Consider the following 15,025-nt stretch of genomic DNA (forward strand, 5'->3'; position numbering starts at 1 on the left):
TAATTGTTACTTCTAACCTCTTAAGTGGCCTCAGGGCAAGGTGTTTTCCAATAGGGTGTGTCAACTGTCTGCCCCCCAGGCAAGACAGATGTCTATTTGGGAAGGATGTCCCAGGCAAGACAGATGTCTATTTGGGAAGGATGTCCTCCGCTGTGTAAGGGAATGACTCGGCCCAGGAAACTTGGGGTGTCTGCCTTCTGAGCTCTATCCCCCGAGTCCCCAGTCCTGGGATCTGCTCTCACAACTCCAGTCCACTTCACCTCCCCTCTGCAAGAGTACAAGGTGGGTAGCTCCACAGGGTATTTTTGTGCATTGGCCCTTTAAGAAGGTGCTTGAACTTTCAGCTACCACTCCCTGGCAGACAATACTCCACTGCTTTTCACAGCTAGATGTTATGTGGGTACCCTCCTCAGTTTGGGGAGCCCAGGTTCAGGATTAGATCCCAGAGTTCTCAGTAGCACCCCTCCACAGATGAGATGTCTCTCTGGGACTTCAGCTGCCATTTGTGGATGCCCAGCCAGCCCTTTTGTGCCTCCTACCAGTCTCTATGCGGTCACCACCTTCGGTCCTTGGGTATCAGGGTTCTCTCCTGTGAGTTTTCCACTGATTATTTAGGAAGCCTTTCCACATTTCAGTTGTAATTCCAGCTTGTTCCTGGGAGCATGTCCATGCAGCATCCTCCTACTCTGCTGCCATTTTTCTTAACATAGGTTTTTATGTGGATACTAGAGGCCCAGTACACGAGATTTGTGCACTTGGGGGGGGGGGTCCCTCAGCCTGGCCTGTGTCCTCTTGCAGTCCCGGAGCCCTCAGACATCCTTAGCACTGCAGCAGGTGAGGCTCCGTCACCGCCGCTGCACTCACCAGTGGTGAGCCATAAGCCAGGCTTCTGGCTGAGTGGCGCTCCCCCTGGTGGTCAGTGCACATCATAGCAACCAGTCGTTCCACCATTCAGTTGATTTGCATATTACCCTTTTATTACATAGACTTGTTTTTACCTCTTGTGGGTAAATACCAAGGAGTTTGATTGCTGTATCATATGGTAAGAGTATATCTATCTATATAAAAGCCTAAGCAACCATCGCAACCAAACGGATGACTGAACAGGCTGAGGGGGGCAACCCGGCCTGCAGGGGGGTTAGTGAGGGGCGACCAACCGACCGAGCAGCAGGCTGCGTAGGGCAACCCGGCGGCAGGGGGTTTAGTGAGGGGCGACCAAACAACTGAGCAACAGGCTGTGTAGGACGACCAGGCTGGTAGCAGGGGCAGTGAGGGGTGACCAAACGACCGAACAGCAGGCAGTTGACATCTCCACAGGGGTACTGGATTGGAGAGGGTGCAGGCTGGGCTGAGGGGACCCTCCCACCCCCCCCCCCCCGTGCACGAATTTTGTGCACCAGGCCTCTAGTTTAATTTATAAGAAACCACCAAACTATCTTCCAAAGTAGCTATATGATTTTACATTCCCACTGGCAGAGAATGAGAGTTACTGTTGCTACACATCCTTGTCAGCAATTGTTGTCAGTGTTTTGGATTTTGGCCATTCTAATAGGTGTATAGTAGTATCTCATTGTTTTAATTTATAGTTTTCATATGCTTAGTTACCATTTGTAATCTTCTTTGGTAAGGTGTCTGTTCAGGTCTTTGGTCCATTTTTTAATAGAATGGTTCATTTTCTTATTCCATTTTAATGATTCTTTGTATATTTTTGATAAGTCCTTATCTAATGTCTTTTGCATATATTTTTTCTCAGTCTATGCTTGTCTTCTCATCTTTTTATTGAAAACTAGAGGCCTAGTGCACGAATTCGGCGGGGGACTGGGACCACGGGTGGTTGGCCAGCTGGCCCTCCCCCTGGTCGAACTCCTGTTGAACTCTGGGTCAAGGGGACAATTTGCATATTAGCCTTTTATTATATAAGATATTTAATGTTGACATTTTTACAAGTATTTTCCTTTTTTGTCCACCTCCATTTTCCCTCTTCTCTTCCCCTCCCTCTCCATTGGCCTTCACCAAACTATTGTCCATATCCATAGGATATGAATATATGTTATTTAGTTAATCCCTCCACCTTCTTTATCCAGTCACCCTCACTCCCATCCCCTCAGGCACCAGCCAGTCTGTTCCATGTATCCATGTTTCCTGTTCCATTTGTTCATTAGATAAATGAGTAATTTTGCTTATTCTTTTTGGTTCTATCATTAGTTTGTTTTTGTTTATTTTTAACTGAAATAACTCTGGGATGTATATCTTAAAATAGTCCAGTACATCACAACACAAAATACACCATATTAATCTATTTTTAGAATACAAATATTTTAGTATTATGACAAGTATGTAAAAGAAACAACCTTCTATATATGATATATAATAGATACTAACTTATCCAGATCTGCAACTTAGGGTAAGTGAAAGCCCAAACATATGTTACTAATATACTAACATTATTTTCTATTTTCACATTTCCTTGAGTGACTCTGTTTTTTTCTCTCTGCAAATGTTTATGATATCTTCTAAATTTACTCAATAAATATTAATGCCTTTGCTTTATTATAGAGATACAAAGACACAAAAGCCTAGAAATTTCCAGTTTTGCAGGAGAGCTCATTATGCATAACTAGCAAAATGACAAACACCTTAGTAGCACCATAAATATATGTCAGCATTTTATTATTTTTAATTTTGTGAAGAATGCTGGTTGATCAGATTACATTATCTGTCCTGACTGTCCCAGGAGGCCTTACCTTGGTGTCTTTGTTTCTCATATCCTTAGGTGAAATACTTTTTTATAATTATATTACAGGAGAAGAGAACAATTGCCATTGAGCACCTATTGCATAGCAGACACTTGTGCTAGATGTTTTGTACCCATTTTCTTTTGTTTATTAGGGTTTCCATTTTGGTGGGTTTTTTGTGTGTGTGTTTTAGTTTGCTTTGGTTTTGATTATTGCATACATGAATTTAACATGAGGACAATATTTTCCCCTAAAAATAGTCCTCTTCTATTGATTTCCCCCTGGAATGTCAGTAAGTATTTTAAGAAAATTTCACCTCACTTAACTCCACTCTACCACCCCAAATAGACACAGTCTGTATAAAACCATGCTAAACAAAGACCATTGTAAAACCCCTTGGCCCCAGCCCCATCTCCACTACCATTATTCTGTCTCTCCTTCATGTAGAGTCTGTAGTGGCTACTATTTCTGTTCTCGATCTACACAAACATGTTATAAGAAGTCAAGTAGATACTAATTCAGAGATTTTGGAAAACAGTCTTGAAAAACATATTTTCCAGCTCATTATTTTAAGGGGGAAGGTTTACCATTCCTTCATCTAATCACTGTAATCTCCATGGTGAAATAAAGGAAGGTTGATGTTAACTTCACATTCTCCTTAACCTTTCAGAGAACTACTACTTGTACAGCTCTAAGCCAGTGAGGTATGGAAAGGGAAATTTGAAATGTGATTGTCTGCCTAAAAGTGAGATCTGTCTATGAGTACATTTTCAGCAGTTAATCAGCTTGCTATAAAAATGAACATGGCATATCTGCCAAGGGGGATAAAAAACAACTGACAAATTTGCCAGGCTCTGTAGTGACTGAATTGTTATTATAGCTATCCTCCCTAAGGCTTCACAATCTATTTAATAACAAATCAATCTAATCTGTTTCTTGCATAGATTTTTCTACTCTGCTATTGTGTTATTCCACAATTAAATATGGGGAAAAGCACTCTAAAACCGGCAGGGGAAAAAGTCTGTAGGCTATAGATTTTCACAGCTTAAAAAAAAAAAAATCTTATATTAAACAACTGTACATTTTAACCACAGTCAGATAGTTTAGATACAACATTTGGTTTGCATTAATAAACTGCTTATAATCCAAGGAGGAATGTCTTTAGAGAATATGTGTGTGTTAATTTCTTTTAGACTTTTTTGTTTAATTGGAAAGGAACAAAAAACAGCCAATTATTCTAGGAGCCCATGATGTGTAGTCTCTGCTTCAGAACATGCCAATTAAAGGTTAATCTACCACAGTCCCTCTTTAGTTACATTTTCAGTAATGGTGCTATTTGAGCCCCAGAGAAAGTTCAAGTAATCTTCACAGTGATACAAGCACCAGTGCTTAGGCAGGAAAAAATTATTTGTAAATCGTTAAGTGCAACAGTATTTTATTATATTCCATATGAACATAAACACAAAGGTAGAAATTATATTATTGACTAGAGCAGTGGTCGGCAAACCACGGCTCGCGAGCCACATGCGGCTCTTTGGCCCCTTGAGTGTGGCTCTTCCACAAAATACCACGTGCGGGCACGCATGTACAATGCGATTGAAACTTCATGGCCCATGAGCAGAAAGTCGGTTTTTGGCCTGGGCGAGTCTGTTTTGAAGAAGTTCTAACGCCGAGCCACACTCAATGGGCCAAAGAGCCGCATGTGACTCGCAAGCCGCGGTTTGCCGACCACTGGACTAGAGTAAATATTAAAAGTCCAGAAGTTAAACTCTTGAGTGAATTTTGCAACTACTAACAAAGTAATGTATCTAGATCAGTGATTGCCATTTCTAAAATTATTAGCTGAAAAGATGATGGGAAACTTGACTCATAGCACCTGAACCCACTGGTCTCCCTGTGTTAGTGTCACCAAACAGGAGACAACCAGAAGTTAGGGCTTCCTGATATGATATGCTGGGAAGTATATTACATCACCTATGACACATTCTTTCCCCAAAATTGCCCAACCATCCTCCTTTTTTCTCACTTTTTTTTGAATGATTTTACTTGCCTATAGAATTCCTGATGGACTGGATCTAACTAATGTATCAGAACAATGATATGTAACATGTTCTTCTGTCTCTGTATTCCTGTGAGCTGACATTTATGAAACTGTACATTAAAACAGATTTTTAGAGACATAGCAACAAAAACAATGTATGAAGCTTTGTTTGATCTTGATTCAAACCAACTGTTTTTAAAAATTGAAACAAGGAATTTTAATACTGACTAGATATTTGTTAATATTAAGAATTTTGCGGTTGCCTAACCAGTTTGGCTCAGTGGATAGAGCGTCGGCCTGCAGACTCAAGGGTCCCAGGTTCGATTCCGGTCAAGGGCATGTACCTTGGTTGCAGGCACATCCCCAGTGGGGAGTATGCAGGAGGCAGCTGATCGATGTTTCTCTCTCATCGAAGTTTCTGACTATCCTTCTCCCTTCCTCTCTGTAAAAAATCAATAAAGTATATATATATTTTAAAAAGAATTTTACTGTTACTTATACATGTGATAATGTTATTTATTGATTAGATGTTATGAAGTGATGAGATGTCTGCAGTTTACTTCTAAATAATCTAATGCAGAGTACATAGTGGGTGAAGGTATAGTGAAATATGTGTGACCGTGTTTTCACTTTTTTTGTTAAAGCTGGATGTACTGAATACATAGGGGTTCCTTATACTGTTCTCTTTTCTATATGTGTGTGTTTCTGCACACTTAAGTGCTGTGTAACAAAAATAGTTTTAAATGCTAAGTGATTTGATTATTAGTTTTCTGGCTGAAACTACAGTTAAAATTTATTTCACTTTTATAAAATGAAGATTGTTATATTTCTTAATCTGAGTGATGTGTGTTCTTTTCAATAATTTAGATAAAAATTATTTAAATTGAATACATTGTGAAACTACACAGTATGCTCCATATACCCCAATAATGCCTTTTCCATCAATAATGTTAGCTCATGGTGGCAATGACTGGGAGAGGGAGCAACAGGGGGAAGAGAGGTAAAGTTGATCAACCACTTTTCTCAATTACAAACCATTGTTCCTCTTTTCATGTCTATCCAAAGAATACTGGACCTTAAATCTGGGAATTTAAAGCAATTTTCCAACCACTTCCCTTGTCTAGTTGCCATGGAGGGTGCCTATTCAACCACTGAATAGTGTTTACAGATCTTGTTATGCCTCAAAAATGTGGTTTTGAGAGACTACCTCGTTCCTCCATTATCCTTATTATCATTCTTTCTCATTTATTCTTTCAGTCTTTTTTCTTTTCATTCCCCTTAATATATAGAAACGTAGCAGCATTATGCTATGCCAAATGTTGACTGTATCCTTATGTATCCATTCTTTTTTTCAGGACAGTTATTGATGACCCTGGGTCTGTACTCTGTCCCACATGTGAATTCATTCTTCCTTCCTCACTAAAACAGCTATTTTATGATGCTTGTCCATGAATCAAGAGCTGAAAATGCTCTTACACCTTGAGAAAGATAATTTCCTTCAAAATCAAAGCAGAAATTTAAGAAATACATTATGTTCTTGGTTTTTACACTCAAAATGAGAATAAAATTTTTCTCAAATTGAAGAAACTATTGTTTATAAAAATAAGTTCTTATTCTGGGTAATACCATTTTTTGTATTTTTTTACTTTTTTAAATCCTCACCCGAAGATATACTTAATGATTTTAGAGAGTGGAAAGGAGAGAGAGAGAGGAAAAGAGAGAGAAAAACACCAGTGGGTTGCTTCCAGTACACACCCCAACCAGGGATCAAACCCGAAACTTGAGTATGTGCTCTGACTGGGAATCCAACACACAACCTTTTTGTGTATGGGACGACTCTCCAAACAACTGAGCCATCTGGCTGGGCTAGGTAATTTCAGTTTTAAACACACTAAATTTGATAGTGCCTTTACATGAATATCAAATAATTGAATGTCAATAAAGCATTTGCTTTTGAGTTTCTGAACAGGATAAATCAAAGGAGTACTAGTTTAGTAAAAAATTTAAACATATGATATCTTAAAATTTATTTTAAGTAAATATTTACTTAGACTTTCAAAGCACTTTAAATTCTAAATAATGTACAAAATGAAATTGCATGCATCATAAACCTATTCATAATGATGACATTTTAAGGGTTTGGATTCCAGCCCCAGGGTATCTCAACAGCTTAGTCCTGTGCTCCATCTCACATAAAGCAAATAGAAGAACAGGACCCCTGCTCGCCTCCTTCCCCGTGCTAGCTTTATTTAAAAGTGAAGATTTGAATTGTTTTATACATTTCTTTTAGAAAGAAAAAAAAAAAGCATGTTCGTGTGTCTTCTTTCTTGATTTTAAATTTTAAAAACATTTGTTTTTCTGTTTTCTTCACCTTTGGAAGAATACAAATGAGGGAAACAATAACATTTTGTAGACCATGGACACATATAATTTGCAGTAGTCTATATTCTAAGGCTGACCTTTGCATAAATAACGTCCTGAGTTATGCAGAATACTTAGGAAAGGGAGTCTGCTGTTGTGTTTAGCCATTTTACTATTTTCATCTCAGTTACTTTTCACTCTTTCAAATGTCAACTGAAATGTTAGAAAACACTTCTATTCTAATTTTACTTTGACTGGTTGGAAAACCTGTTGTGGGATGGGCTTAAACAGAAGTCATGCTTCCTGTATAATTTATGGAGACCCCACAGGGAACTATTTGTCTCATTTTTGTCTAGTACTATATCCTTTTTGATCTTCCCCTTCCCATATGGTCTTCTGGATCTTTTATTCATGGATTCAAAGCACTAACACAAAATGCTTTTGTCAAAGAATATTTAACATCATCTAAAATGTGTTCACCTCCAATCCCTATGAAAGTTACTTGAATTGTTGAAAGGGCTATTATGTAGAATTTCCTGTTCCTTTAATGTTTTTGCTGTGCTCAAATACATAATTTTCTCTTCAGGAGACTGCTCATAATAATATTTATTTATATCTTACCTTTTCCTGGAATTTATTTTCAATAGCTGGGTTTTTTTCTTCTTCAATTTTTTAATCTATTGATTGATTTTGAGAGAGAGAGAAAGAGATCAATTTGTTATTCCACTTATTTATGCATTCATTGGTGATTCTTGCATGTGCCCTGACCAGGGATTGAACCTGCAACCTTGGCGTATTGGGACGACGTTCTAAGGGTCCAAAAATATGGTAGAGTAGTCTAAGGGAAAAGTGAAATGAAGAAAGCAGGGTGAGAACAAAGTAGAGCCAGTAATGAGATCACAGTGTCCCCCGCAGTGTCTGGTTATACATTGTACTCTACACTTGCCAGCAGCCCATGGGACCAAGTCGACCTGCTAGACCACACTTTGCTGTCCCTGTTGCATGTGATTTTTGTTTAAGACTAAAAGTGTAAAAGCACATTTTGTGACCATAGCCAGTTTTTTTTAGGCGAAGTGTCATTGAGGGAATATATGGTTCAAACTGTTAGCTTTTGATCTTCCCTGTGTTCCATGCACTATCAGGCCTACCTCCCTACAGCTGTTTTGTTTGCTCCTTCTGTTGGCCACACAAGCTGGATTGGCACACATCCATCACCACTGTTAAAAGGAACCTTAGTCTCTTGTTCTGCTGCTGGTGGGTCAGGGGCAGCTGCATTCTATGAAAGACATTTTTAATTTAGGTGCCCTTTCATTTCTCTATCCTATATAATAAAAGCGTAGTATGCAAATTGTCCCCTCTACCAGGAGTTCATCTGGGAGTTCTACCAGGGGGTGGGGCTGGCTGGGGGAAGGGAGGGAGGCCCCTGCTGGCTGTGGCATGTGGCCGGGGGAAGGGAGAGAGTACCTTCCCTACATAGGGGTTCCTTATACTGTTCTCTTAAGGAACAGTATAGATTTTTAACTGTTAAAAAATTGAAACAAGGAATTTTAATACTGACTAGATATTTGTTGATATTAAGAATTTTGCGGTTGCCTAACCAGTTTGGCTCAGTGGATAGAGCGTCGGCCTGCAGACTTAAGGGTCCCAGGTTCGATTCCGGTCAAGGGCATCTAGCTGGCAGCTGCTAGAGACCCTACCAGTGCACGAATTTCATGCACTGGGCCTCTAGTTAATAAATATGAAAAAAATCTCTTTGCCCTCTCCTATTTATAATGCTTTGCTTAGTTCAAATTGTGGACATATTGTGTAGAATTTTCAGGACAATTTTAAACTATAACACATAGAAATAATAAACTTCAATTATGAGCATGTTGTCACGTCATGGTTTCACTTTTCCTGATTGCTGAGATCAAGTGGTCCTTTCTTAGGAAGAAGGAAACCAGTCTTCATCTAATAGAGAATTGTCCAGGGTCTGATTCCATGATAAAGAGAACGTAGAAAGGAGCCTTGGTCCTGGGATGATTGTGAATTTGGAGGAAGAGCTTTTGTTTTTGTTGCTATTGTGATTGATTGTGAATAGTCAATAACTAAATTTTGAAAAGGCTTTACTACATATTTTCATGTAATTCTGTGAATGCATGCATCTTCCTGAAAACTAACATTGTTTATATTAAAATGAGTAGCCTTGATTTATTAATTTGCTAATTAACTTGCTTTTAATTGTTGTTCACTGACTAGACAGTACCCAACTTCATTTATGAATGGATTTCATTCTAGAGGTTGTTGATAATTAAGTTATTGGAAAATGTAAATACATCTTCCCGCTGAAACTAAGTTATTATGTATGATTCCGTTTTTGTATTTGAAAATGTGTTTCACATTCCACTGGAAGCTCCTGAACACAAGCTACTTGGCATCTTCAGATGAGAAATGAAGGGAATGGGATGGAGTCATTGTGGGCACAGTGCCTATAGACACATTGTACACATTGAATAAAAGTTGAGGAAGTGTTTCTAGGAATAGATGGATAGAGGGTGACAGGGAAGAAGGAGGGAAGAAGCTTTTTTAACAGGGAGATGCCCCTAATTGTTCTAATAAAAGCAGGTTATATTCAGTGATTTAATGTTTCAGAGGGATTAAGCAGAAACAAAACAAAATGTGATAGATAGATAGATAGATAGATAGATAGATAGATAGATAGATAGATAGATAGATAGATGATAGATCACAGACAACAGTGTGGTGATAGCTAGAAGGAAAGGGGAGTGTGGGAGTAGGTGGAGGTGGGCAAAAGGGGAAAATGAGGATGGAAAGTGACTTTGCTTGGGGCGATAGGCACACAATACAGTGTGCAGATGATGTTTTGTTGAGTTGTACACTTCAAACTTGCATGGTTTCATGAACCAACATCACCCCAATAAATTCAATTTTTAAAAAAATTCAAAACTTTTTAAAAGCAAGTTACATTCCGTGACTTAATATTTCACAATTGCACATGTTTATTGTCTTATCTCTGAATTTCAGAATAGTGAACAATTGAGAATCATTTGACGTGAGTGATTCAAAAGGAAATAGTTTGTTCTGAATAATAAATATAATGACCAGTTTTATTTTTACTTTTTTTTAAATCCTCACCTGAGGATATTTTTCCATTGATTTTTAGAGAGTGGAAGAGAGGGAAAGACAGAGGGAAATATTGATGCGAGAGAAACACATCAGTTGGTTGCCTCCTGCATTAGCCCTGACCACAGCCAGGGCCAGGAAGAGTCTGCAACTGAAGTATGTGTCCTTGACTGGAATCGAACTCGAACCCGGGACCCTTTGGTCCACTGCTCTATCCACTTAGGCCAATGCTCTATCCACTGAGCCAAACTGGCTAGGGCAATGACTAGTTTTTTAACAGAACTGTAGGGTTAGTGTGAAGACAATTGGGCTGAATATAAGGGGTCGGCAAAAGAAGGTTTACAGTTGTGATTACATAAAACGGAGTTTATTCTTGTGTATATTAATACAAGATGAGAAATGAAGGGAATGGATGGAGTCATTGTGGGCACAGTGCCCATATTGTTTTATTTTCCATACAAACAACTAAACTTACTTTTATCCCCCTCGTATAGTCATCAGAATATACCATGGCACTTTTTTGCTTATTTTTAATCATAGTATTAGCTTAGTTTCCTAATGATTTTTCTCTTTTATCTAACTCAGAGTAGGGGAAGATAATATGAACTGAGGCTTTCCATTGCCTTCACTTAGGAATGCCTTATTGTATTGGTGACGAAAGAGGCCTTTCAGCAGAAAAATGCTGTTTGCCTGCTTGTGACACAATGAGGCTACTGGAATTTCCTGCCTTCAGTAGAGGAGAATAAGGTGACTTGCTTAAGCAAAGTAATAACTGATTTTTTTATACCTGATCTTTCAGAACAATGAAGTACTCAGTATTACTTTTATACAATTTGTGTTACAAGAACAATATATATCAAGCACCTGTGGTATACTAGATACTCGGCACGAGGACATGAGCAAAAGAGCAACAGCCCTTGCCCAGTTGGATCAGTTACCATGAGTTATATCCTATGATCGATAATTTCGAGAATAAAAAGTCTTGCAAAGGTATTTCATTAAAGTTTATGTAAGTTTTAAACTCGGAAGATAGTAAGTAGACTTCCATGATATTTCCAAGAAACTTGACATATTAATCATTTCTGGATGGCAGTTTGATTCATTGTGTATTTTAGTATTGGCAAGAAATGTGAACATCTTGATGGGAACACAGTTGAATAAATACCAACCTCAGTGCTTAGAAAACTAATTTAAATAATAGAACTAAAAGACAAAGATTCCAGAGAAGTTGAAATTAGGTGTAGAGAGCCACTGTTAGAATCAAAGAAAGATTAAGTACAAGTACCCTCAGGAGCAGGACAAATGTGCCCTTACTGATATTTGACCAAATTTTCACCTTTTTCCATCTCATCAGTCCTTTGGAATTCAGGAGTGCATCAGATAAGGGACATCACTGAAGTGCTGAAGATTAGCATTAACTGATTGACTCCATTCTTTGGGAGCGTGCTCCCTGCTTGCAGCTAATTTCAAGGTCCTGGAATGTGGCCTGCTGTGCCTCTGGTGAAGAAAAGGCAAATCACTCAGAGTTAAGTTCAGGGAGTTCTTACTCAACCTTCAGTTTTTAACCAGCAAGAGTTCTAGTAAGCACTTAGTGACATGGGGAGGGTAGCCAGGGGTTAAAAGAAATTAAAATCTTAGAACTATTGCATTGAAAGGATTGTTCTCTTCTTCTGTTTCAAGTCCTTTATTTTATAGTGTTTCCTTAAGCCCAAAGTCACACACCTTTTCCTTAAATTTAACGCCACAAAAATACTTCAATATGTATTTTATTCTGATTTCAAAAAAAAAGTGCAAATGTTTAAAAGAAAAATCCTTTTAATTGTGCCCCACAGAGATAACTGCTTACTAATTTGGTTTGTACTTTTCTAGACTTCTTTCTAGGCATATTGTATGTATGTATGTATGTATGTATGTATGTATGAATATATGTATGTATGTATGTATGTATGTGTGTGTATGTATATGTTAATGCAAAAATGGGGTCACAAGCTGTTTTACCATACAGCACAGTGATGAGAAGCCCTGACTTAGGGATCAGACCATCCTGGGTTTGAATCCCAGCTCTTCCTGTTATATAACATAAGTCTTTGTCCAGTTACTTTATCTGTAAAACACAGATAATCTACCTATCCATAAGGTTGTTCTGAGTAGTATAAGTAGATAATATATGTGAAGTACTAGTAATCAAGCATTTAGTAAATGCTTAATAATCCAGCCTCTTGTTTCTACCACGCTGTCCCCTTCTTACCATGCTTTCCTGTATTGATGCTAGGGGTGGGGGGAGCAGAGGGACACAGATATGTTTTTAAATGGGTATAAACCAAGAAAAATATATAGTTAAAAATTTCTCCTGGCTTGTAAAACCTTATATTTTTTATATAAAGTTTTATGATTTAAATTTCATAGGTGAACATTCAATTCAAACTGACCCCATTAACTTTTGAGTCTATTGTGTCTAGGGCTTCTTTGGAAAATATGTAAAACAAATAAACAGATTTTTTTGGTTCTTCTTAATATATGTGTAATTTGCATATTATCACAAAAAGCAGCATAGTAAATACCATGATTACCATATGTACTTTTGCTAGTTTATTTGTCTTATCCAAGGAGAATCTTATGTCACTTTATTTGCCTTACTTTCCAAGTAGACATACAATTTTGTCTGAAATTAATGGAGAAGGTTAAATATTTACCTTACTTGGAAGAGTAATTTTAATTTTAAATTTCGTTTCAGATTTTTTATGCTTTGTGGAATTAAATGTGAAATTTAAATGTGTATATGCAAAATGGGTCCACAGTTAAATTTCATGACAAAGGAAGTAAATGTTTTTTCCCCCTTCTTTTTCTCTAGCTCAACTGAAAAGTCATTTCCTTGGAGATCAACAGGTATGAGTTTTTATCATATAAAAAAAAAATCTTTATTATGTTTTGCACAAACACACAAATAGTTTCATAGCATGCTTTCTGATTTACCACCTCTTACTAAAAAAGCCAAGCAAGCAAATCCTTTAATTATAACAATATTGAGCTATTTTTCTTTGAAATAGTAATTTTTAATATGCTTAATTTTTAAAAAAAATAATTGAATAGATTTGAATATGTCAATGGTAAAGAAAGGTTACGGCATTGGACATCAACACTGTTAATATCAACCCAATAACCGAAATTTTTATATCATAAGGAAACACAGGAGATTCCTTCACAAAGGTTATTGTATAATCTGGGAAAGTTGGCTAACTATTTGTATACGTCAAGGTTTTTTCTTTCACAGTGTTTCTCATACTCAGAAGAGTTACCTGAAATGGTCATTTTCTTTATGTAGAATATCTAGTAGCTTCTCATGTAGTCTGGAAGCTTCTTTTTATTTTTCAGTTTTACCCTAAATTTACTTCATATAAAAGAAGAGCATCTGCCACTTCCAGAAATATTTGATGTCTTAGCCTTCATTCATTGAATGTTTATTGAGCAGCCACATCATGGACCCAGTACTGTACACATTGCTGGTCAGACAGTGATGGGCACAACAGACACATGTCCTCCTCACCTGCCAGGAGCTTATAACGTAAAGGATGTTGCCAACTATGTATACATCCTAGAATCAGCTTTGATATCTAAATACTTCGGCAGTTTTTAAACAAGGCTTGAATTGCATAAGACTCAGATCACCAAATGCCTGGTATCTGCATTTGCCTGACCCTGGTGCCAGCAGTCTTGTGTTACTTATAGTGCATACAGGGCACTCTGCTGTTTATCAAGGAGCTATTCCCAATAACTGTCGCGTTTACTCAAACCCTCGAGTAGGCAGAGTCATGTGAAAAGTTACCTACTGAGACTTACAAAGAGCAGTTTAATACAGGGCATGCCATGAAATGATATGTGGTTAATTGCCAAATAAGTATTATGTGGGAAATATAGTTATAAACATACAACCTGCTTCTGAGAGAGCTTTGCAGACAAGATGGGCCTGGAACCCAGGGCCTGACGTAGAGAGAGCATTGTCATTAGGCAGCAGAAGAGAGAGTAGAAGTGTCAAATGGGAACCTTTAAAACTGGTTTGGGAGATGATACGATGTGCAAAGACTAGACAGCCACAATGGGTCAAATTATAGATATCTGCAAATATCAGGGATGTTGAACTCTCCTCTTGCAAGTTTTGGGGGAGCAACTGGAATTCCTTTGAGCAGAAAGTCACCTGACCAACATTCTTCAGTAGAAATAGCAGATCTATGAACTGTTAAAAAGTGACTTGAAAAATTTAGTTTAAAGAAAAATGCTAGGCACACCATACTGCATTTGTTAATTGGCTTTGGCGAAACTTTACCATTTAATATAAATTTTTTCTGTTAGTTCATCTTTAATACTGCATCATTAATTTATTCCAGAACTGTTTCTTGAGAGCCTTTAATAGCTGTATTGCACATAGTGTCCATGTTTAAATCAAGTATCCTTGACCTCTTCAGTGAATGTATATACTGTGTACACCTACAATTTGGGGCTGGGGGGATACTTTAAAGAAAAACTATTAAGTATATACACTATCTTCAGGTTTCTCATTTTTCATCCTCATAACATTGTGGTAAACATCTCTATATAAAATTATATCTGCATCTTTGATTTACTTTAAGTTAGATTTTTTAAAATATATTTTATTGATTGTTTACAGAGAGGAAGGGGAGGTATAGAGAGTTAGAAACATCGATGAGAGAGGAACATCGATCAGCTGCCTCCTGCACAGCCCCTACTGGGGATGTGCCCACAACCAAGG

The 15,025-nt window shown here is 37.7% G+C and overlaps 1 protein-coding gene across 1 annotated transcript in view; it reads left to right on the forward strand.

Moving 5' to 3' along the window:
• PKP4 (plakophilin 4) overlaps window positions 1–15,025 on the forward strand; it is a 234,729-nt gene that overhangs the window by 144,330 nt on the left and 75,374 nt on the right. Inside the window, exon 4 of the mRNA XM_054722743.1 lies at window positions 13,112–13,146. Coding sequence (XP_054578718.1) covers window positions 13,112–13,146 — 35 coding nt within the window. The remainder of the gene's footprint in view (window positions 1–13,111; window positions 13,147–15,025) is intronic.

This window comes from Eptesicus fuscus, chromosome 11, assembly GCF_027574615.1.
Source record: "Eptesicus fuscus isolate TK198812 chromosome 11, DD_ASM_mEF_20220401, whole genome shotgun sequence".
NCBI classification, from domain to species: domain Eukaryota; kingdom Metazoa; phylum Chordata; class Mammalia; order Chiroptera; family Vespertilionidae; genus Eptesicus; species Eptesicus fuscus.